We start from the raw sequence: 26,119 nt of genomic DNA, 5'->3' as shown, positions 1-26,119 counted from the left end.
TTGAGAATCTGCCTGCCAATGCAGGGGACATGGGTTCGAGCCCTGGTCTGGGGGGATCCCACATGCCACAGAGCAACTAGGCCTGTGAGTCACAACTACTGAGCCTGTGCATCTGGAGCTTGTGCTCCGCAACAAGAGAGGCCCGCACACTGCGATGAAGAATGGCCCCCGCTCACTGCAACTAGAGAAAGCCCTCGCACAGAAACGAAGACCCAACACAGCCAAAAATAAATAAATAAATATTAAAAACAAACAAACAAAACTACAATAAGGTATCACCTCACACCAGTTAGAATGGGAATCATCAGAAAATCTACAAACAACAAATGCTGGAGAGGGTGTGGAGAAAAGGGAACCCTCTTGCACTGTTGGTGGGAATGTAAATTGATACAGCCACTATGGAGGTTCCTTAAAAAACTAAAAATAGAATTATCATATGACCCAGCAATCCCACTACTGGGCATATACCCAGAGAAAACCATAATTCAAAAAGACACATGCACCCCAATGTTCACTGCAGCACTATTTACAATAGCCAGGACATGGAAGCAACCTAAATGCCCATCGACAGACGAATGGATAAAGAAGATGTGGTACATATATACAATGGAATATTACTCGGCCAGAAAAAGGAATGAAATTGGGTCATTTGTTGAGACGTGGATGGATCTAGAGACTGTCATACAGAGTGAAGTAAGTTAGAAAGAGAAAAACAAATATCGTATATTAACGCATATATGTGGAACCTAGAAAAATGGTACAGATGAACTGGTTTGCAGGGCAGAAACTGAGACACAGATGTAGAGAACAAATGTATGGACACCAAGCGGGGAAAGTGGAGGGGTGGTGGTGGTGTGATGAATTGGGCGATTGGGATTGACATGTATACACTGATGTGTATAAAATTGATGACTAATAAGAACCTGCTGTATAAAAAAAAGTATAAATAAATAAGACAAAGGAATGTTGAGCCAGCTAGTCACAGAACTAGAAGCAATTCACTTCTGACTTTAGACATGTTCCAGAAACTGAGTAAACCAAATTTTGGGAAATGGATTTTTTTTTTTTTTACTGCAAGAAGACTTTAAAGTTTTCAGGACTGACCTTTCATCTCTATTTCCTTATTAACTGTTTTTACTGGTGGTCTGCAAGTTGAAGCACATAAAGCCCCTGTTTCTTGTTTATCTGATATTCATAACATAGACCAAATATAGCAATTTTGGAAATACCCTTCAAATGAAAACAAGATAAAGAGGAGTTTGTGAATGTATAAGATGAGAGAGACGATTACTGTGTGGTACCAAATACAGTGATATTCACTAAGTAAAATAGACACAAGTATTCAATAACTGGTAAAATTCCTAGAAGTGCTACATATTTAACTTTTATTTCTTTGTCTAATTTAACTGATTCCAATGATCCTGATGTAAGAGCAGGTTGTTTCAAAAGTGAAGATCTAAGTGAGCCATCCTCTCCCATGTGTCAATCAAATTAGTCCAAGGCTTTGACTTCTTCCTGGTCTTCTTTATCTGACTCTGAAATCACTTTCCTGTTGGCAGTAACATGAATCAGTTCCAATACACAGAACTCTGTAGTTGTGAACACAACGTGGCATGAAAAAAACTTTTGAAAGTTTCTCCAATAAAGATTTACTGTCTTGCATTCTGACTATGCCTTAGATTTTGCAATCAAGTGTAAACATCTGTATGGGAGGAGTGGTCATTCCACTGTCAAGTGTGACCTGAAGGGCACAGGAGCAGACTTCCTAAACTTAAATATATTGTGCTCACCTGAGTCAAACCTCTGAGATTTCATCATTGGTGATTGATTTCTTTGGATGACCCATTGTTCCTTCTTGTCAGCCCTCTTTTACGATGCAAATATTGGATAAAAAAACATAGTGCCACTGAAACTTTACTATGTACACACTTTCTAGTTCTTTCTTTCTGACAGAAGGGAACCTGGAGTATCCTAAAATCTGATGAAGGAGTGATGGTAAGGGCATATCTGTATATGTGGGGAAAGTTTGGGTAGATAGGAAAGGATGGAGGGAGGAAAAAGAGGGCAAAATTAAAATTGTGTTTAAGATATTTCACAAATTAAAAAATGTTTACAAATTACTGTACAGTATAGAAACACCACTTTCTAAATTAGCTAATGCTGAACTACATGACATTTTTTAGCTAAAATTTTTTGTTACAGGGAATTCCCTGGTAGTCCAGTGGTTAGGACTTGGCGCCTTCGCCGTCGGGCCCAGGTTCAATCCCTGTTGAGGAGCTAAGATCCTGGAAGCCACTTGGCATGGCCAAAAAAAAAAATTTGATGGGGGGTAACAAATATTTTCTGAATTCCTACATGGAGGCAGTGTGCTAGGCACTTTGGGTGACCCAGTTTCTCACGGAACTTACAATATAGTCATAGACGAGTAAAAAATATGTGAAAAGTTAAATAACAACTTAAGAGATAATAAGAGTTGAATAATTATAAAATATGGGCACAAAGTAGTGCATGACTAACTGCCAAAAGAATGGTGCAGACAGTGACTGTGTAAGAAGCTCAGGGGAAGAAGATGTCACAGTGAAATGGAATAGAATTCAAGGCTTCAGGACACAGGAGGGAGGCCAACCTGGTACACAAAAGGAATTAGGTAAGCACTTAAATCATTAAGAGAATTATCCGTTCAAGTTGTGAAATACTGTTTTACTCTTAGGTGAATCTACATGGATAGTAACAGGACTGTTCTGATCACTCCTATAAAAATATGCACAGAAATCTAAGGTACCCAGACAGATCTGTTGATACAATTCAAGTAGCAATCTTCATTATCTGAATCAGATAAGTGAACTTTTGACTGGACTAGTTTTGCTTCACCCTTAGAAGCTAAGTCAAATCATCTAGCTGAAAAGCAAGAAATTAAGTTGTTGAACATTGTATAGACAATATAGCCAGGTGATTAAGTGATCCTTCCATTTTTTCAGAAGTTTTAAAAATCAGCATAGACATATTAATTTTTCACTAATAACATCTGATAACATTCAAGGAAGTCGGCCTCAATACCAATTAGATAAGAATAAAAATTCTATTACTTTTTGTTTTTCCCTGAATGTAGTATGCAAATAAATATTTGTCAAATTAATGTCGAGTTAGCCACATTGGGTTTCAATCAGAATACAATAATGAAGACATTTACATTTTTTATTAGGGATTCTTTCGTGATTAACCAGTGATAGCCGGTTTCCTTTAAACTCTTCTGGACCACGTTCCTGGTGCTGCTCTAACATTATTCCGGTGATAAGGCTATTAACCCATCACTGTGAAGCTAGAGCCCTTGCTACATGAACTTAGATTTAGCAAGCTTAGGTATGCCTTTGGTGGTATCAGAGTCGATAATCTAGAAGACCTGCTGATCTGCCAAAGATGGCAGGGCTAGGTGTGGGTAGGGGATAGGGGTACTGAAGGGGAGTGATGGCAGGTGAATACAATTACCCAGGATGAGAAAGGAGGGGAAGAGAATGTGTACAGACTCGAGGTTGATCTACTCTCCTGTTTGCACCAGTTTATACTTGCATGTTGCCCAGACATGTAAGTGGGCACAGGCTTTAATGTAGATGAGCAGAAGAAAGTTTTCTCAAGGCAAGAAATCTCTAAAACAGTGGGTGGGTTTTTAGAAGATTTGAAGGTAGGGAGCAAACTGATTGAAAAAAAAAAAAGCAGCACTTCTTTGACAGAAGTAAACTTACTTTGCTTTGTGTACTTTGGCTTTTGGTTTATAAGGAAGGGAAACCAGTTCTTTCTAAAACAAAACAAAATAAAAATAAAAAGGGAAAATTTTTAGTTCTTGCACTGACTGAAATTTACTTACTTGAAAAAAATCTGAGGTAAAATTATCACAGAGTTTATAATGACCAGCTTCTTAAACCTGGAGACTGTGGGGTTAGAAATGGTCCAGATTAGGGAGTTCATTCAGGAGAGTGTGTTTGTACATCCGGAAGTGTATGCGGTGCTATTGCTTTTATTGTTTTTTCCTCTTCATTTAGCATTTGTTTTTGTAGGATCTAAGCAAGATCAATCATTGTAAAACAAATACTAGCAATGAAGTAGCCCATGTTAATATCCTACGGCTTTACAACATGTGACAATAAGCCCAGAGACAAGAGCACCATTTCTGTGCCAGCAGAGTTGCACACTGTGGAGATATCTTTGGTTTATCAAGGACTGTCAGGTTATCTGATGTCTATGCCCTGCCCCCTCCAGCATACCTAGATTTAGGGAGTAAAGCTATAAAACCTCTCAGAATTTGCCATAGTTCATATCACCACCACCCCCACCCCGCCCTGCCCCAAGGTTTATCTGAATGTCTCACTATCAGTCTCACCGAGATCCTTTCTTCTCTTTGTTTTCTTAAGAGTTGGATAATCTCATCTCTCTTTTTAGCCTGTTTAAAGGAAAAAAAAAAAAAGAGCAGATGAGTCTTTTGACTCAATAATAAAGCTATGTGTCCATGGTGGGGGTAGGATTTTTTCCATTTTCCTTCTTGTATTTTGGGGCAGAATTAAAAATTTTTTCCATGATAGTTTTATACTTTTCATTTATAACACAATTCAGTTTTTATTCCAGAGGATGCTGCTTTACAAAATAATTTGAATTTGATTCTAAATGGAGAGAATTTTTCTTGCCCATATAATAACTTTTATTGACTTTACTACATGAACCATACTAAGAACTTGATATGTTTTATCATTATTTTCTTATAGTAACTCAGAATTTTGACATCACTATCATCCCATTTTATATATGAGGAATGTGAAGAATACTAAGGTTAAATACCTTACTCAAGGTTTTAAGTGGCAGAACTGGATTTGATACCAGCTCTACTTGAAAACAAAGCCCAAGCTATTGGCCACCACACTAAATTGCCACTAAATGGTAGCAAGACACAAAATCAGCCAGCTCAAACAGCATGCCACCATGGACATCCATGGCAAGAGGGCTCTTCTAAGTAGCTTACATACAGAACAGAATCTGACACTCCATTGCTCCTCTGTCTTAAGATATTGAGACATGCGCATCCTCAGGTTAGTTTTCTTAAGAGTAAAAAACAAAACAAAACAAAAAACCCCACTATTTTAGTGCAGACACAAAGATTTATCAAGATATAGACTGTATACAAAGAGGCAAATATGGGTACAAAATTTTTTTCATAGAATACAGTTATGTTCAGTATTGGAGATGGTGAGGCAGAAAATCGCATCTGGAGTGTTTGTGAACAAGAGGAGAAAGAAATCTGAGAATCTGACAAATCAAACTTGTAGGTTCAAATGGCCAAATAAAATGAAAGAAGCTCTGCTTAGATCAAGGCTAGAAGGAAGATATAACTGAGAATGGACATAGATTTGTCATATCTCGGTAAAAATTCTGTCATCTATCCATCCATTCAAATTTATTAAGCACTGCATTATTTTCCTAGGGCTGCAGTAACGAAGTATCAAAATCTAGATGGCTTAAAACAACAGATATTTATTGTCACATGGTTCTGGAGGCTAGAAGTCCAAAACAAGGTGTCAGCAGGGCCATGCTCCCTCTGAAACCTGTAGGGGCATCCTTCCTTGCCTCTTCCTAGCTTCTGGTCATTTACTGGCAACCTGGGGCTTTCTTTGGCTGGCAGCTCTAATCTCTGCTTTCGGTGGCATGTTGCTTTCTCCCTGTCTTCACATGGTTGTCCTATGAGGACACCAGTCATATTGAATTAGGGGCCCACCCTACTCTAGTATTAACTTCTTAACTAATTTTAAACACAATGATTCTATTTCCAAATGAGGTCACTTTTCATGGTACTGGGGGTTAGGACTTCAACATGTCTCCTTTTTTGGTGGGACACATTTCAATCTGTAATGAGCACCTATGATGCAACATTACTGTGCTAGGGGCTGAACAAAATACCATTCTTGCCTGCCAGGTGATGGCAGACTTGTGGAGAAAAAGACAATAGTCTCACCTCACATATACTACAACGGGATTAGAATAGGATGAAATAAGAGAACCGAGGAGGCACTCTCAGTTCAGATGAAGGTGTGTATGTATCTGTGGGGGAAACTCAGAGAAGATATCCCAGTGGAGGTGATGTCCAAGAAAGCGTAGTCACCAGATAACAGTACAGATGGGATGGGGAAGAAAGCTTTCGAGGCAGAGGAAACAGGGTGTGCAAAGCCCTGGAGGCTGCATATTACTAAGTAATTCCTCAGGATGAGTCTTTAGTCCTCATGGCTGCAAGAGAAGCTTCAAAGCTCAGGCACACTCCACCGAGACGTGGGAGGAGGGGCTGTGCTGCTGCACGGGTAATCGGCAGAGTACACGGCTGCTTTGGCTTTGCTTCATTCCGCTCAAGTCATAGTAACCTTGCCTTTTAAGAGCCTACAGAGTTTTAATTTTACTTATTTTGGGACAAGATTTCTTCTTTTTACTTGAATTTAAGGCATCATGTATCACAGAGATTGAAAGGAAAAAAATTCAGGGTCTTTTAAAAACTAAGCTTATTATTTTTCCAGTTATACATATACAGGTATCTATTCTTTTTCAAATTCTTTTCCCATTTAGGTTATTACAGAATATTGAGCAGAGTTCCCTGTGCTACAAAATACGTTCTTGTTGGTTATCTATTTTAAAAGTATAGTAGTGTGTATGTGTCATTCCCAAACTCCCAGTTTATCCCTCCCCCGCACCTTTCCCCTTTGGTAACCATAAGTTAGTTTTCCGTGAGTCTGTTTCTGAAAAACTAAGCTAATTTAAAAATACCTGTCAATTTGCTATGGATTGAATAAAATAATGTCTATAGAAAAAGACCTGGGATATTTTCAGTGTAGATATTCAATGTTAGTTTCTTTTCCCCCATTACACATGTACTCAGTGGGAATTAAATGCTCCCATACTGTGATTACACAGCACTTTATACCCTTATTACAGTATTGATCTTACTTTCCCTGCTTTATCTCATAGTTGCTACCATGTCTCTTTCAGAGTGTTACTCATCCTTTCATCCTTCCTTAGAGCTTAACAGTGCCTTGTAAATGATACTCAATGAATTTTTGTTGAATTGATTTGTCATTATATATGAATGAACCCATTACACTGTCTAATGCACAATCATTAGTCTAAGCAAAAAAAAAAAGTTTTAGAAAGTGAAATTAAACAGTGGGTAAGTTTAGTTCTTAAAATCCCCTATGAACAAAACTATATGATTATTTTCTGTGTAACTATTGGGTAGTCACAGGCAAGTTATATTGTCATAATGCTTCTAATATAAATGAACAAATATTTAGTTATAAGACTCTAAATAATAGTAGGGTAAAAAAGTCATTCATTTAAATTTTGATTTCAGGTACTTTTTTATTATAATGGATTATATTATATTACAAAATTTAATCCATTTTTTAATATAATATAATGCACCAGAAACAAAGTTTTCAAATATGATTTGATTTCTGCTTCCTGGACATGTTTCCTGGGAATGCATAACAAAACTACTGTAGGCAACTGTGTCATCAGAACAAAAACAGTGCCAACTATTCTAAGAAATCTCTGCCAGGATAACTAAATACATTCAGTGGTAAGAGAAAATTCTTACAATTTACCTTATTAGTAGGGATAAATAATTTACTTGTTAATTTCACAACGACAAAAGAATTCTCATTTCTAACCATGGTGTTTCGGTTGTGTTCATTAATGGAATTTATAAGACATTTAAATCATTTATTAATTCTTAAAATAATAGCATAAGGGGGTCAGAATTTATAATTTTTTTTTCAGTTTTTGTTGTGATATAACTGACATACAACACTGTGTAAGTTCAAGGTGTACAGCGTAATGACTTGACGTGTATATATATTGTGAAATGATTAGTACTTGAGTTTAGTTACCATCCATCATCTCATATAACTACAAAATTTTTTTTACTTTTTTTTTTTTTTTTTGCGGTACGCGGGCCTCTCACTGCTGTGGCCTCTCCCGTTGCGGAGCACAGGCTTCAGACGCGCAGGCTCAGCGCCCATGGCTCATGGGCCCAGCCGCTCCGCGGCATGTGGGATCCTCCCGGACCGGGGCACGAACCCGTGTCCCCTGCATCGGCAGGTGGACTCTCAACCACTGCGCCACCAGGGAAGCCCTTTTTTAACTTTTGATGAAAACTTTTAGGATCTATTCTCTTAGCAACTTTCAAATATACCAGTACAGTATTTTTTATTATAGTCATAATGTTGTATATTATATCCCCAAGACTTATGTATCATAATATATTTATAATATTTTAATGCTGGATATTTTCTTATATTATACATTTTAGTCATATTACTTATAGTTATATCCTACTCCCGAAAAAATAAATTACAGAATAAAAAGTGATTTTAGTAAGTTAGGATATGATCATTTATACATTTAATATCTCATAGAAGGTTAATGAATTTTAGTGCCACTTCAAGGATTAAGCTGCTGAGTTCTCTATTTTTGGCTTTTCAGAGCCAAACAATTTGGGTGGCAACATAGATTAGTGGAGTCAAATACATTTGGGTCTGAACCCCAATTCTGCTGTGTGATTAATGGCAAGTAATATCTTAACTATTCCTCCTGGTTCCTCCTTTCCTCCTTCCAATGTAATCACTATCCCATTGGTTAGAGGTTTGTGACCTTGGGTAAATCAAAGAACCACTTCTCTGAGTATTGATTTCTCATCTATAAGGAAGGTTGTGAAAATTGGAGATAATACAAACATTGCTTAACAATGCATGGCATACAGTGGATATTCAATAAATGGTAGCTATTATTATTATATAAAAATTTTTTTTCAATGCTTTCAAAATGTGAAAGAGTGGGAAAAAGGAGGAAAGGATGGATTACCCACCTTCTGTGTACAGGCATGGAGGATTTTTGATGATTCAACCTCTTACCTACAGGTGAGTTAGTGACTAGAGTTGGAAGGAAGAAAGGAGAAACAAGGAGGGATATCTAAGATATTACTTGCCCTTTATGCAGTAGAAATTCCTCTACAAATTCTCCAGTGTATTATAAACATTTTCCTCAGTTAAATTTCAGTTATAAAAAAGCTCTTAATAAGCACTAGACTCTAAAAGAAAGGTCCTTTCTTCTCAAGACCTGGTTCTCATATGAAAAATGCGTTTCTTCCTTGTATTATGATTAAAAATTTTTGACTGAAACATTCATCAAAGATAGCATATGGTAGTGTTTATTTCTCTGATTACCTATCTGCATTACCAAAAGAAAATTTCTCTTGACCACCACAGTATAGGAGACTAATTACTGAATTTAATCTTAAGAATATCTTAGAAGAGTATTGAACTGGTTCCAATTCAATAAGCTCTTTGCTTAGTTACCTGGCAACCAACCCGATACCTAGAGAATCTAGAAACTCTTGAAACCAGTGTGGTATAGTAGTTAAGCACATTGGCTCCATTGTCAGATGGACCCAGGTTCAAACTGTCTTTACTATATTTTAGCGGTGTGACCTTGAAAAAGTCACTTACATGTTTCTGCTTCAGCTTCCTCATCAGTAATTATAAAGCTTCTCAGACAAAGCTGTTCTGATGATTAAATAATATGAGTAAAGGACTTAGAGTATATATGCTGTGTAGTTAGTTCTCAAAAATATTACTATTCTCTGGTGAGAGGAGCAGATGGTTGGAAAAGGAAAAACACTTGAAGAAAATAGACTAGGAAGCACTGGGGGAAAAAAATTAACTCAAGTAGAAATTAAAAAAATATTTATTCTTTCCATTGGCTATCAATGCAATACATGCTCATGACACAACCATTAAAACATGTGAAAAAAAGCACATAAAGGAAAATAATATTTACACAAATTCATTGCTGAATCTAAAATCTTAATATAAGTTTAAGATTTTAAAACATGTAAAAATTTTAGAAGAACCCTAAAGGACCTCTAAAATAAATAATCTAAGGATTTAAAGATAATACATCAAAGGGAGAAAGGCAGCTAGGGGAGCAGCTTAATGATCATGATACAAAAAGCATGCTCAGTGATGAAAAGCAGATAGCAGTTCATCCAATTAAAAATAAATGGAGATGTAGAGGCAGGAACAAACTTAAAGTTGCTGAAAGATGGCGATAAGCCTCGCTTGACTGGGACAAGATGTTTGTTTTGGGGAATAGAGGTATATAGGATAGGATAGTTGAATGGCATCATGCTGAGGACATTGACATAAAGATAGCTCTGTTTATACTTGATTTAGTAGAAGATAGGAACTATATTTCTGACCTCAATATTAATAAGTTAGAAATAAAAAAGAGATAAGACTTCACAGATTTGGAAATTAAAAAGCATACTTCTAAATACTTTATGGGACAAACTATAAATCAAAATAAAAATTTAAAAATACTTAAAGTGCAATAATAATGAAAACATTATATAGCTTGTGAGTTGCAGCTAAAATAGTACTTTGAGGGCTAGTTATAACTATAAATACTTATATTAGAAAAGAGATAAAGTGGAAAATTAAGAAACAAAGTGAGAAGGGAAGGAAGTTAGAATGAAAATAAGAACTAACCCAAAATTGAAGGGAGAAGTAATAAAAATCAAGAACTGATAACATAGGAAACAAAAATAATGACAGAGGATAATAAAAACAAATGTTGGTTTTTTGAAAAGACTATTAAAATAGATAATCCTTTGATATAATTACTTAAGAAAAAAGGATGCAAATGATTAGAAATGAAAAGGGGTAATAACTAGAGCTCAGCAGAGAGTACAAAGATGATTAAAAACACCATGAATCCTTCACACAAATAAATTTGAAAATGTAGATGAAATGGACGATTTCCTAGTAACTTACCAAACTATTGCAAGGGAAAAAAAGACCTATTTACTCAAACACGAAAACAAAATAAACAAACAAACCAAACCTATAGTACTTATGCAGATTAGCGCCATATTTTTCATTTCAACTAATTTTAGTCAATATTTAGCTCATTGGTTGGGCTTGCCTTGGATTGAGTTGGGTCTACTTGCTGTACTATCCACTACTTCTAATAACCTTGGCTTCTAAGTTAGCTTCTATACCAGAGTCTTTTTCTAGGTTTCCAAGAACTGTTGCAAAGGGTATGTATATAGTGGAATATAGTAATATTCTTTTCTCCCTTGATTTTTGACAGGGTTCTAATTGAGAACCCTGACCTGCACTGATCTAGAGCTGCAGAATTATCATGACATTTACCTCTTAATCTATATTTGTAGAGAGAGGCATTATGATAAAATTTAATTATATTTTATTTACGTGCAATGGTTAAATTAACTTTGCCCACACATTTTGCTCCATAGTTGAAATTTCAAAATATACCTTCAGTGGTAATTTTTCTTTTTGCAGATGATGAAGATAGGGTTAAGAAAAATATGTGAGAGTCTCTTTACAGTATGAGCAAGCCAGTCCTGATTGTGTCGTTTAATCAGGATGTGGATACCTGGGTGACCATGTCTTTCATAATCTACTCATCAACCTTTGAGATTTACCACTTTGGTCAAACCATTTCATTTAATGCTAAAGCTTATTTTGTACTTCTTAAAATTTTATTTTTCAATTATGGTTTAAAAAAAGAGGGAAAGCAGAGAAGATAAAAACAAACTTTCATTGGGTACTTGCTGGATGTCAGGCTTTGTGTAATTCCTTTAATCCTGAGGTAGATGATATTATTGTCTCCTTACAAATAGAAGGAACTCAACCAACATAAAAATTAACAACTTTTCTCAGGGTCACTTAACATTAATTAGGTACCTAGTAACTGCCAGAGCCAAGGATTCAAACTCATTCTCAGTTCTGTTTGACTCCATGCTTCTTTTGCTATACTACTTAAAACACATAGTAGAGATTGTGGCACACTTACACACACATACACACACAGTAACAGAATGGTTTCTTTATTCAATCTTGATTCTGGAAATGAAGAATTAATTAGGATTAACCATGGTGAAGAAGACAGTCTCTGCTCTCACAGAAAAATTTATATTCTAGTGGAAAATGTGTGCTATGGGAATACACAGCAGGGGGAGCTAATCCAGAGTGAAGTCTGCTTGATCAAAGTTAATTTACTTATTTTATGGGATCATGTAGCACTTTGCAAAAAGTGGTTAAAGGGTAAAGAATAGTTAAACTATAGTGGTACCTATAAACTGATGAACTTTCTAAGATCTTATTTAATGTACACTATTTATGAGGACTTTTGATTATAAGTATAAAATGAGAATTACAGTACATTCCAATTTTAGAATATTACCTAAGCAGAACCAAGTTCTGTGGTTTTACAGAGATTAGAGAACATTATCTGATGTTTTTCTTGGGGCTCCAGAATTTAATTTTTATCTCTATGCCAATAATTGCAAGTTAAATGCCCGATGGAATCACAAGGGAGTCTTAGTTCTTATTCTACACAGTCAATCTTCAGTAGCTTCTATTCCTGTTCTGTTACAAAATGCAGTTGAGGAAGGTTAGCATTACTATTGGCTTAAGGTAAAACTATGTCTCACATTTGGGCTTGATTCCAAAAGGCAGTATGTGCCTCTTGGCCTGTTGATTTTGATGGCAGAATGCTTCAACTGTGAATTTACTCTATGAATTTACTACCATTCCCTGTGTCTATTAATTGAAATCTGCTATGTAGATTCTACAGCTTCCATATAGTAAATTTATATCTACTATAATAATAAGATACAGAACTGTTGGCCCGCAAATGATCTACCATGTACTTTAAAAGATAGCCTGACTAATCAGAGAAAAGGCTTTCTCCAGCTCTAATCTGATATTTAGAAGGTAGATCTAAAGGCAGTCATCTATGGCAGTGGATGTTAGAGGATTATTAATCGGAGGGAGGAAGAATGCTGACTTGCAGAAAAAAATGCACGTCTAAGCACATTTTCATACCTCCTGAAAATTGCCTGATCCTGGCTCAATTCCCAGCTTGGGCATATATAATTTTCATTTGAAAAATAGTGGCTTACTAAAATGAGAGAAACATATCAGTCATTACATAAAAGGGACTCAACAATTTTTCTTAAATGTAGGTTTTGATAAAATATGAATTTATCTGTTTTGAAAAAGAAAAAAATGTGTATTTTCTTGGTTCTGTTACATATTTTTTCTTAATTCTGTTACATATATTTTAATGGAAAACCAATAGTAATTACCTGAAGAGCATAGCTCTTATTTTATTTTTTAAAATTCTTTTCCTTTTTAAAATATTTATTTATTTATTTAAGTTTAGCTGCGTCGGGTCTTCACTGCGGCATGCCGGCTTGTCTCCAGTCGTGGCGCATGGGCTCCAGAGCGTGCAGGCTCAGTAGTTGCGGTGCATGAGCTCTGTAGTTGTGGCGTATGGGCTCCACAGCGCGTGGACTCTGTAGTTGTGGCACACAGGCTTAGTCGCCCCGTGGCATGTGGAATCTTAGTTCCCTGACCAGGGATGGAACCCACGTCCCCTGCATTGGAAGGTGGATTCTTAACCACTGGACCACCAGGGAAGTCCTGCATAGCTCTTTTTAAAAACTGCTTTACTTATTTATTTTTTAAATTTCCCCAGCTTGTTTTTAATTTTTTAAAATTTTTATTGGAGTATAGTTGATTTACAATGTTGTGTTAGTTTCAGGTGTACAGCAAAGTGAAAAACTACTTTAATGTTGCTTTAAAAGGCACTTATTTTTTAAAAAAAGCAATAAGTGAGATTTGAACTTTCATGTTGAGAACAGTATGAGCATAAAATGAATTATTACACCTTTAAATTCAATAAAGTATAGATATATTAAAGATACTTCTATATGTGATTGAATTATATACTATTGATGATTCGGTCTACGATAATTACCAAGACTTGTCCTTAGCAAACAAGTAACTGCTGAGTCTTTAATGTTTTCATCATGTTGATGGTTACACAGATATGATGAATGGGACTGACCTCATCTTTCAGGTATGTCTCTCCCTCCTGTCCTGCCCATTAGGTTGTAGAAGGAGAGGGTGGGGGATTCTCCATCCAGATGACTCTATCTCATCTCTGGCCCATACTTCTCTAGCCCATATATTTAGCCCACAGGCCTATTTGACAGCTCGAATAGGCTTATCATTGTTTATCTCAAAGGCACACTCCATGAGTCTAAAACTGAACTTCTAACCCCTTCCGCCTTCCCCCAAAGCCCCTAACACCTGACCTTTATTTAACGTTCCTTGTTTCAGAGAATGGCACCATCCATCCTGTTGTGCAAGCCAGAAAACTATGTTATCTTTGATACCTTGCTATGCCTCACCATCCATATCCAATACACAACTGAAGTCCTACTTATTTTACTTCCTGAATATCTCTTAAATCTATCTACTTTTTCCTAATCCAAGCTACCATCACCTCCCAACTGGATGATTGCAATGGCCTTCACTCTGGTTTCCCCACTTCTGCTCCAGCCACTTTTAATTCATTCTCTTGAATTTTTTCAAACAAATCTGATATTATCATCCCCCAACTTAAAACCTTTCAATGGTTTCTTATTGTTTATGTACTATGGCCTAACCTTCCCATCACCACACTGGCCATTCAGCTTTGGACATGCACTATGCTGTTTCTACAGTCCGGAATGCTCCCATAGTGCTCCCTCCACTGCTCCTTCTGGCCTAATTAATGCCCACTCTTCCTTCGAATCTCAGCTTAACCCTCACAGAAATTCTCCCTGACTCTTTTGGTTGGATCAATACTGCCCTATTAAATGTTCCTTTAATATCATGTAAAATTCTTCATAAGTATCTCTCTCCTTAATTAAATTGCAAGTTTCAGATAAGGACAGAGTTTGTATCTTGTTTTTTGTTGCTGTTCATCATTGTTCTCCAGTGCCCAGCACAATGCCAGGTGTACAGCAAAGTGAAAAACTGCTTTAATGCTTGCTTTAAAAGGCACTTATTCTTTAAAAAAGCAATAAGTGAGATTTGAATTTTAATGTTCACTCAATAAATATTTGTTGAGTGAATCTTGCACAATTTTTCCAAATCAGATTCTCCTAACTTTTGGCTTGGGGTCTTATCCTACTGTTGATGTCTTTGCTTGGCTCTTCTTGCCTGAGCTTGACATTGTCTCTTCAGCTTTGGCCCTTTCCTTGCCTATGTCTCTTCTTTTTTTAAGGCTACAAACTTTTCAACTGCTTTGGGCAAACATTCTGTAAAGTTCAGTTTGGCCTTCTGACCCTACACTTCAGTGCAGGGCCCTCACCTGTATGCATTGAGACCCATACAATGTCCAATTCAACTTCACACATAGAGACTAATGTCTACACCTACTCCAACATCTACATTATATCTATCGGGAACATTTATGGCCATAAACCCCAGAGAATGCAAAGGTAATATATAAAACTTTATAACCACAATTAAGAACTATCTTTTTTCTTTCTGTTTTTACTTATTCAGTGCTCTAAAAATTTATTCTTTAAAATAAAAGTTTCAAAGTTTAGATAAAATATCTTAAATAACTTCTAAGTTTTTTCAAATAAATTACCAAATTAGTGTTACAATGAAAATATGCCTTTTTCTTCCTTAAATAGTTAACAGAGTTTATCTCAACAATAGAATCAATTATTGGTAAATTGATTTTTGATCAGTATCTTTTGGCGTGGCCAAGAAAAAATTACTATAGTTAGGTGAATTGTCTCATATATTGATGGCTCTAAAGTAGTTTTCTGGGTATGGCAGTAGGGAATGACACAAAAGTTTAGGGATGTGATTGGAGTTTGGGGGAAAGGTACATACTTCTAGGAATTTGCTTTTTTTTTAAATTTTAAAACCAAGCCTATCCCTGTACCAAATTTCTACTATATAGAATATTGTCTTGGCCCATGTGTTCAAGTCCTTGTCTTGTTTCTTTGTCTAGTATCCCCGACACTCTGGGACAGTGGCCTTGACTTATTTTCTACTCCTGATGCTGAATTCTAATTCCCACGTCAAGATTTCTTTTACATGCTGTTGAACCTTGGCACCATGATCTTAAATTTCCATTTATTGCCTTTTCCTGGTATCGCTTCCTTCAGAGAACTGTTAATGCTCATTGACTGTGACTTTCTTCTGTGGCCTACAGACTATTTCCACTCTTGTCTGTTGCTTGCACAACCTTTTCACAAGTGACTACATGTCTGTTCATTACCTCTGAGTCTGTGAGGCCTCTGTGTCTTGGTGAATCCTATTTTGGACCATCCTCCTATTAATGAGTACCTCATATGCCAGCCAGCTCAAGGAACTGGACTATCATGCAGGATTCTGGTCCAGACAAGTTAACTCATCTATTTATTCACTCATAAGCATTTATTTGGTAGGTTAGGAGATCATCTGATATTTGTCAGGTCCTGTGATTATAAAGTCGAAGAAGTCATGATCCTTTTCGTTAGGAAGCTTAGAGCCTGCAGAAGAAATACCTCAACTACACCACAGTACATACCTCAAGTACACCACAGTACTATATGTCAGTGATTATGACTGGGGAATGCACAGGGTACTAGGGAAGCGCAAAAGAAGGGGCATTTGTTATCAGCCTGGGGAATATATAAGGATGAGGAAAGACTTGAATGTGACTATTTTTGAATTGTTTTTAAATACAAGTAGGCATTAGCTAAAGGGAGAAACGGGAGAAAAGCATTTCCAAGAGGAAGAAACTGTAGACTCATTGTCACCAAGCTGATCATGTCCCCTAGGTTCCTGCCTGTCTTTGATCACAACATTTCACCAATGGATCAATGTATAGCCTTGTTTTATGTGTATTTCTCTTTATAGACACCTTATTTAAAATACCTTGTTGGGCTTCCCTGGTGGCGCAGTGGTTCAGAGTCCGCCTGCCGATGCAGGGGACGCGGGTTCGTGCCCCCGGTCCGGGAAGATCCCACATGCCGCGGAGCGGCTGGGCCCGTGAGTCATGGCCGCTGAGCCGGCGCGTCCGGAGCCTGTGCTCCGCAACGGGAGAGGCCACAACAGTGAGAGGCCCGTGTACCGCAAAAAAAAAATAAATAAATAAAAAAAAATAAAATAAAATACCTTGTTGATTCATCAACATTGAACTCATAGCCAGCAGCACTTATAACTCATGTCTGAATAAAGCTTATCTAATGCATGTATTTTCTCCATAAGGCATATCACAACCTGCTTGTACTTAAGAACACTAGACAGTACTTCAGCACTTGGAGGCTATTTAAAACAGTGAAATCATCAAAAAAAAAAAAAAAAAAGCAAAAAACGTGGCATTTAATAAACTGCAAAAAGGATACTGTTCACAGTATGAGCTGAAACAAGAAGGCAGAACATTGCCTTGTTCAACCTCAGCTAGGAACATATGTGTTGGGCAACTCAAATTTTCTCTGCTCTGTGAATGTCCTCCAATGACCATGAAAGTGCTACAAGTATTGATTTTGGGGTTACAAATAAACTGTTGCTAGTGAGCTAGTAAGTGAATTTGCAAATATGGAATTGTGAATAATGAGGATTGACTATATTACCAACACAGTGGCTTGGGGAACTGCACAATCTCAGGAGCCAAATAGACAAACGGCTGTATCACCTCAGGCTCCGAGGGTATGCTTGACCACACCTATGGTGACTAAAATACCTTAGCATAGAAAGTGACTAAATGGTGAAGTAAATATAGATACATAAAATTTTAAATTTTCTTATCTGGCTCCAATATAACTTACCTACATATCTTTTCATCTTGATAGAGGCAAAGGGAAAAGGCAGATTATGGATTTGATTTCAGGTATGTTGTATTTTCTGAGTTACCTGATCCACAGAATTACCCAGTTCTTCAATAAATTCTATTTGATTCACCCTACTGCTTATAAGGTGTTTACAAATTTGAACAATAAGGCTTCCTGTAGCTGGAATCAAATTGATAGTTCTGCCTTTATTTTAAAAAATACACCATCCTTTTTTGCTTCATTCTGTGTTCAGTAGTTTAATTTAATCATGTTTTACCAGGAGATAGATAGTATGGGTCCTTGCCTAATTGTACTGCAGGGCTTGAAATGCTTTTATTTTGTTCTTAGGGTGAATGTATACAGAAGAGAAAGTATACAGATCTTTGGAAAAAAGAGGATGCAATGCATTTGGGGCATGACCCTAACCAACTCTGGGGCTGGGTCTGCCTGGGGCAATGAATTCAGCTATTTGATCTCAAATCTCATTTCTTACCCTGAGTATCTTTTCATAGATGTTGCTAAAGAAGATTAAGAGGGGAACCTCACCTGTCAACTGAAAATGTTTCCCAAGATTGAATAACGTTTGAAAACAAAGTGGTACAATAGAGGATTTAAAAGAGTGATTCATATTTATGCAATCTTTTAATTATCATTTACTACCACAATATTTGCTCGTTACTGTGAATGCACAGTCTGTTTTTATGATTCTTCCTCTTGAATTCTTTGACAAATTAGGAACAACAAGAATTTAAATAAGTATCTTTTGTTGGTGAAGGAGAAATCCACCACTTCCTAATGGTATTTATTTTATGGAGGAAAAGGAACTTTGTTATTATTACATGAGGGCAGGAAAGCAAAATTAAAACAAAGCCAGATAACACTGTGACTGAGAAAAATTTGGTTTGTCTGGGAAGCCATTCCTGGGCAATTTGACAACAAAGAGGATTTTCTTTTATCTGAGCATCCTGGGCAATGACACTGAGGAAGTTTATTGTATCTTTGGTTTGGCTCTACAAAACTGACTTATAATGATTCTGAGCATCCCTTTGAAAGTGTAAGATAATGGAGGATAATGTTAAAGTTTTCCACTTTCATGATTCGGTGTCTAAAAATACACCTTTGTGAAACTTCTTAGACTCTTTTTCTAAGAATGTTCTCATCATAGCATGATTTGCTTCTGGTTCACTGAAGCACCATATAGCAAATTGACTTTTGAGGAAGACTTACACTATGGTCAGTATTGGTTGTACAGGTTGTGTGACTGAACAGATTAAAACCCCATTCCCAATAAAGACTATATATTTATTGTTGTTCTGCAGATTGCATATTTTCCTTGTGAAAATCTTTAGTTTATATTCACTCACGTTAAAACTCTGATTCCAGATGGACATTTCTAAATACGTCATCTATATACATGCCTTAAAGTACTGCTCTGATCTTTTCTTCCTCTTCCCAGCAAATGAATCATTTATAATTCTTTTCATAAAGAGATAATCAGCTAAAGAGCTTTCTTAAAGGTGGCAAAACTAAAAAGCAAATTAGTTTTATGATTTCAAAGAATTAGCTGACTATTCATTTCTTATAATGTTTTCAGACTACTTTAGAACTCTCAAAGGAAGAATAATGGTCCAGTAGAGTGCTATAAGGTTTCCTTTATGGACATGGTAAGCCATTTAATCTTGACAGACTCAAATTGTTCTTGATTTTCTGCCATGGATATCCATCGCAGAAATAGTACTTGTGATTAATAGCATTTTGTCCACTAACCAAAAGCATTTATAAGGTATAGCTGGAAAATATTCCAAAATGGAGGATAACATTAAAGTTTTAAAAGTTTAGTAACTGAAAAATCAGTATCAGTTGGGGAGAAAAAGCTATAAAAGTACTTTTAGGAGAGACAGAGATAAATTTTTAGATTTTCATTAATTTTAAGGAGAAAGTGGAAGAAAAAACCTTTAAGAGACTTGATGGGAAATATTTTTTCGCTTTTTATAATGAAAATTATACCAGGCATTTTACTTATACAAATGTATACGTTCAAAATATGTAGAAGGTTCTCAAATTGAATAGATCATTGTAAATGTTTTATTAGTTACTGAGAACCTCCCACCTCCCCATTTATGTTCTGCCATTAAGGTAAGAATTCTAGGATGGTGGTGGCAGCAATGCAGAGAGAGTACTACGGACTTAGAAAAACAGTAGTATCCAAAAATAGATTCTATGTCTTAGTGATTACAGGGAGTCACATTTCCTCCCATCATATATAGACCCACAAGGTAAAAGCAAAACCGAGATGCGAGGGGATATGCTAAATTGGTCCTAAAGCAGACTTGCAAACAGACTAGCTTTGGGGAACATTCTTGCAAAAATTGCCAGCCTAGAAAAATTTGCCAGATGTGTATATGTACAAAAGGCTAACCCAAATGGTGTTATCACTGTGTACAGCATATGTTCACTGATTAATTCAGTTATGCATTTATTTATTCAATCAACAAATATCGATATTTACTGAGTTTCAATAGCCGGAAAAGCACGAGAGTTAAGTAAATAAGAAATGACCTCTGCCCTCATGGAGGAAAAGAGAGTTAACATTTGTTGAGAGAAAACAACAGCCCGGCGCTTTACATATCTTATACCAACTCGATGAGGGGGATATTTTTATCATTCCTCCTTCTCTACCTGAGGAAAGCTGAGCCTCACAGGGGTTAATTAAATAGGCTGCACAAGGTCACTCATATAGTAAGTGGCCGAGTCAGACTTCCAAACCCTATGGTGCCTGGAATTTAGCAGGAAGGACAGAAACATACCTATAACACAATACCTATAACACAATTACCTATAACACAGATCGTGACTTGCTCTGAGAGCACAGAGAAGGGAGCTATTCATTCTGTTGTCTCTAAGTCCCCTCTGGGAAAGCTTCACAGAGAAGTTGCATTTGAGCTGGGCCTTGAAGGTAAGTGGGGGACAGCATTTTAGGTAGAGACACGAAAGTGCATTGTAGGTTGAAGAAAGAGCGTATAGTCACCGTTTCTCATACTTGTATTCATACCACAGTTTTGAATTTTAGAATATTTGGCAGCATAGCTGAACAACGCCGTGGCCAGCAATCATTACAACACAATGAGTCTCACAGGCTTTGGAGTTAGGAGACAGGCTTTGAATCTAGGCTCGGCCACTTACCAGTTGTGGGAACTTTGGAAAATCATTTAAGCCTTGTTTGATTAAATGGGAATAATCATCATGAGGCTATTTTAAGGAGAATATGAGTTGATGCATATACAGTGCTTACTTTAATATATATAGCGCATGGTATACACTCCCTAAATTGGGTGTTTTGAGTACCACATCACAACAGTATCTGAGGATCTCTGTAAGAGCCTTCAGTTATTGCACAATTCTCTTGCTTTTTTCACCATGGCATTGTTTGACTAGAACTGTATCGTACCAAACTGATTCAGCTCTCCTATATACTCGCAAGGCACAGTTTCAGTAATATTCTCTTTCTATCCTGCTGGCTTGCTGCTTGGTTAGGTCTCTTATCTTGTACTCTCAACATAATAGAATCTTCTTTATACTGCATTGCAGGACCCACTTGACTTAATGTACAATTTGGCAGATATCACAGTATAATGTGCATATTTAGGTTTAGAAAAAATATATTTTACCCATTTACCACTTCGGTAGCACATGCGGGGAGGGGTACATAATATGCCCAAGCCTAGTGGTGAGAACCAACTGTACCGAGTAGGCTGCATTGGGGGTAGGGTGGGGTATAGGGGAAGGAGGAAGGAGAGTGGTAGAAGCCAGTCAGGTTATAGTCAGACTGGAAAAGAACTTGAATACCATGCTGGAGAGTCTGGTCTCCATCCTGCAGAAATGGAGAGCCAGGGGAAAAAGAACAAAAGTAGGTGTATGGACTGAATTGTGTCATTTCCACCCCCACTCCTGCAATTCCTATGTTGAAGCCCTAACCCTCAGTGTAACTCTATTTGGAAACAGATCCTTTAGGGAGGTAAAGTTAAATGAGGTCATTAGGGGCCCTAATACAATAGGACTGGTGTCCTTACAAGATGGGGAAGAGACACTAAAGCTTTCTCCCTCTGCCATGTGAGGATGCAGTGAGAAGGTGGCCATCTAGAAGCCCGGAAGGGAGGCTTCATCAGAAACCAACTCTGGAGGCACCTTGATCTCAGACTTCCAGCCTCCAGAACTGTGAGAGAATAAAATTCTGTTATTTAAGCCACCTGGTGTGTGGTATTTTGTTATGGCAGCCCTAGCAGACTAATACAGCAATACAGCACAATAGGATTTGGGTTTTAGGAAGGTAACTAGTGCAGCATGGAGGATATTCTTTGTTTGCTCAACTCTATACATTCTTTGAGACTCAGTTCCTTTGGGAAGATTTCTTGACTCCTTAAGCTTGACTTTGATGTCCTTCAGTGTGTTCCCATAGTATTAACTGCATACATCTATCATAAAAATGTATCATAATTCCTGCCTTTAATTGGCATTCTCCCCCACCAGATTATAAACTCCTTGAGATCAGGAACACATCTTGTCTTTGTATTCCCAGCATCTAGTATGGTACTTGGCACATGGCAGGATCTCAATAGATATCTGGGAATTAATTAAGTAATTAATAATAGAAGAACCTGAGGCAAGGAAATCAGTTCTAAGACTACCATTAGCAGAACATCTACTTGTAACTCATCATATTGTCTTAATTGTTTGACAAAAGATGAAAGAAGTTGATAATAGTTTGTCTTTAATATTTTATTTCTAATCCCTTCCAAAAATGAAATTAAAATGCGCTGAAGAAAACTTTTAATGATTTTTGCTTCACTGAGAATTAGGTTTCCTTCCCATTATTAAGTGCTGGTATAAATATATATTATCTAATATCCTCAAGAGAGAATAAAATGCTGACTATTTCTAATCACTTAATTTTTTTGGAGGAATCACCAAGAGTTCACAAAGGAAACTAATGTGATGAGCAAACTCAAATGCATTGTTCTGCAATTTATGTAGAATTCCCAATAAGTCTTTTGGACTTTGCCAATACATCTGTTGATTAAAGACATTAGGCCAGACGAATCCTCTATCTGCTTTTATAGTACAGGAACAGTTAGAGGAATGGAATTTATCCATTAACCAAACAAAATGTTTCTATAAATCACTGTACTAATTGTTGAGTTAGAGGCTGTGCCTGCAAAATAAAAGCAAACAAGGGATGTTGCCAAGAAGAGACACGTTCAGTTGATTTGACAACACCAATGTGTTTAATTGCAGCCTTTAGGCAAACTGGCTCTAGATGATGGACTCATTCCTCTGATCATTTAATTTTGACCTTTTAAGTCAATTCTATTCAGTTTTTCCTGTTATTACAACACTGTATATGGTTTGGGGCCTTATTGGGTGGAAAGTGTGTGAATCCATCTTTCCCCACTTCCCTCTGATTTCATTGTTCTTACACATCCTTGGGCTTTTGCAGAGACTGAGAATAGCCAAAGTTTAATAGAATTTCTTAAACTTTAATTAAAATTCTAATAAAGGTTTTCCTATTGCTCAAGCTGACATACTAGAAGCAGAAAATTTTTATATACATACATTAAAAAAAGAATAATTGGGATGATTTGGAAAATAATAATGACATTTTAATGAAAATCAGATGACTTTCTGCAATATTGGCCTACCTTTTGGAGATACTTTTTTTTCTCCTCAGATTCCTGAATCTTTAGGGTTTCAGCAGTGACATCTCTTCTCTCTAAAGAAAACAGAATCAAATACAATCTGAAATAATTTTATCATGATTTTACAATAATGTTGATAAAAAATTAAAGTTTAAAAGGCAATACATAAAGTTGGAAGGTAAACACAAATACGTACTGTCTTGAAACTTTATGAACCAGATTCATAAATAACTGCAGATTGAATTAATTAGCTCTGGCTGCAGGGAACCTCTAATCTCTTTAGAAGAGGAGTAGCCCGAGTCCAGAGACAAGAAAAGGTCTCTAAAACAGAACTTACTTGAAGTATCGTAGATTACAATTTCTATATTCCTACTCAATATGTTATAGGAATTTAGGCATTTTCCTCTGGATAAATGGGGTGGTCTCTGAGGCAGGGTCTTGGTATGCAATTCAGAAAGTTATGCCAAAGGAAGAAGTTGTATCTTTACACTTATTACCTATTTTTTTTTTAGGAGTCTAGGAATCAGGATATTGAAAGGTGTAAAACTTGGTACTTAACTGCTTTTCTCAAGGAAAAAAGGCTGGAAGTAACTTTTCTCTAAAAAAATACAGAAGGGAAGTAGTCATTGGAAAAACCACAGCATTAAAGGTATTTAATTTTTCTATACCTGTAAAAATTGCATAACAGTTTCCCATCTTAGGCCTTACAGGTTAGGGAACTTGGTTCCTAATGTTGACTCTGCCTTCAACCTTCTCTAGGGCTTTCACTTTGGAACTCTATTATGTAAAAAACCATCCTTCATATCCTTTCAGCCAACATATAACATTTGCCCAGATTATTCTATACTGTTTAGACAATTAGATGTCATAACCAAGGGATATTTTCAGATGGACTTTTAGATGTAACAAAGATACCACCGATCATTTTGGGGTGGAAGGATTGCTGGGAAGATTTTAGAACTGTTTGTACAGGGTTTTAGACATTTAGAATTAGGTTCTGCAGTTTCTCCTGGGAGGGGCTCTGGTGTCTGCCCTGTGGTTAGGGAGGAGGCAGAAATCGCTGACAGGAGGCAGCTACTCACCAAGCACACTGCCCCTCGAGGGCCGCGCCACCCGCAGACGCTGACTGCTACCTCTGGACAGTACCAGCTGAGATTCGTTAGGGGGATACATTGATGCCCCGATCCAGAACTGCTTGGCCAAGTTGGCATCGCGATCTGAAGAGCCGGTGAACACCAGTAATCCCTGCGGGTGAGTTTCACACGACTCCTTTCGGCTGCTAAGACCGTTGCTGGGCCTCGTTTCCATGGCAACTCAGGATGCTTCTCCAAGCTCCCTTGCCCTTCTCCCAGCCCCACCCCGCCCACCCCACCCCCCAGCCTCCGCCGGAAACTCGCTAAGTTGGCCACAACCACGGCCGGAAGCCCTTAGTTTCCTCGATAGAAGCTGGGGTCTAGCGTGCGCGCTTGTGCGCCACCTGAATCCCACTTCTGCAGTGATCGCAGACTTCGGGACCAGTCCAAGCCTTGGAGTCCAGATAGGAGAGTCAAGACATCAACTTTGGGGCGTCTTGTCCTGTTGGAGTCAGTGGGGGAGCACTTCAGCTCTCTTTTATTCTGAGTTAGCCTCCTACACCCCCCCCCCACCGCCCCGCGACCAGCTTCCTTTCCCCCCCAACTATGTCTAAATAAAGCTTCCCTTAGCTCCACCGTCCCAATCCCCTTTCCACACCAGATTGCTGTAGCTCAGCACCCTCTATGGGGAAGTTCTGGGCCTGCAGTGGTTGGTGAATTCAATAAGGTAGCTAACAACCTAGCCTATGGAAGCTAGAGGTGTGAACTGGGCTGATAGGCACCCCTGTATATAATGTTTTATACACTTTCCCCCCTGCATCCTTTAAGACCAATCTTACAGAAAGACGGTCGATTTAGATTGTAACATCAGTCCCAATAAAAGCTGTTTAGACTGCAACAGTTGTAAATATATCGGATGAGTGGACCCAGCCCCTTCATGAAAAACACTATAAAAATTTTGGTTAATGAATTCTTATAAAAATATTAATAAGTGTATGTGCATAGCTTTCCCGGGAGATCTGGTTAATCTAGGAACAATTTAAGCATTTCAGCGATAGGAAAGTTGTAATTACTGTGGCGGGAATTGAAATGGACATCATAAAACCAATTTAGGAAAGGAAATGGACACATTGGTAATAACCACAATTTAGTTTCCTTATGGCCTTATGGTTTCCATAGTGACCTTATGGCACTTTATGCTTTCAAGATATTAATACAGTCTCACAGAAAGATAGCTCAAAAATTGATAATTACAAATCTATACAATGACAGTCAGCTAAGGAGAAAAATCCTATTCCCCAACATATGCGAAAATTTTTTGGTTCAGAGCCTGAAGCAATATTGAAAAATTGTATATAAAGATATACATATATTACATATGTTGTATATTTAGCAGCCAAAATGTGGATATCTCTCTTGGCTGACCTATTGAAAAACAGGCAATGGGTAATGTTAGCAAATTCCAATCCCCCCAGTCCCCCCCACCCCCAGAACATTGATATGCACAGGCAGCTCATTTAGATGAATTCCCAAGTCTTTTTACCTGGCCGTGTGGTTAGTGATTGGTACTATTAGCAATCAGCTAACTACACTGCCTAGTAACTAGACTCACAGAAAAAAAAAAAAGGCTTTCA

The 26,119-nt window shown here is 37.2% G+C and overlaps 1 protein-coding gene across 2 annotated transcripts; it reads right to left on the bottom strand.

Moving 5' to 3' along the window:
- Positions 1–1,349: 1,349 nt before the first annotated feature.
- Positions 1,350–24,720, bottom strand: HOATZ (HOATZ cilia and flagella associated protein). 2 transcript variants are annotated; one of them, XM_049714129.1, is made up of 5 exons: positions 24,495–24,720; positions 23,416–23,486; positions 4,376–4,435; positions 3,741–3,793; positions 1,350–1,549 (listed from the first exon to the last, which is right to left on the bottom strand). In XM_049714129.1, exons 1-5 carry the CDS (start codon positions 24,718–24,720, stop codon positions 1,492–1,494), a joined length of 468 nt encoding a protein of 155 aa, XP_049570086.1. In that variant the 3' UTR covers positions 1,350–1,491. The 2 variants fall into 2 exon arrangements, with proteins under 2 accessions (XP_049570086.1, XP_049570087.1); XM_049714130.1 differs by lacking the exons at positions 1,350–1,549; positions 3,741–3,793 and adding an exon at positions 3,857–4,055.
- Positions 24,721–26,119: the final 1,399 nt, after the last annotated feature.

Source organism: Orcinus orca, chromosome 8 (genome assembly GCF_937001465.1).
Source record: "Orcinus orca chromosome 8, mOrcOrc1.1, whole genome shotgun sequence".
NCBI lineage: Eukaryota > Metazoa > Chordata > Mammalia > Artiodactyla > Delphinidae > Orcinus > Orcinus orca.
The sequence above is the reverse complement of the archived record's forward strand: the minus strand, read 5'-3'. Positions and strand labels throughout refer to the sequence as shown.

Coding starts and splice junctions, on each gene's coding strand:
- HOATZ (XM_049714129.1), bottom strand. CDS start 24,720: ATGGAAACGAGGCCCAGCAACGGTCTTAGCAGCCGAAAGGAGTCGTGT. Junction 23,487..24,494: donor CTCGAGGGGCAGTGTGCTTG/GTGAGTAGCTGC, acceptor TGTTTTCTTTAG/AGAGAAGAGATGTCACTGCT. Junction 4,436..23,415: donor AAAAAAAGTATCTCCAAAAG/GTAGGCCAATAT, acceptor TCCTTTAAACAG/GCTAAAAAGAGAGATGAGAT.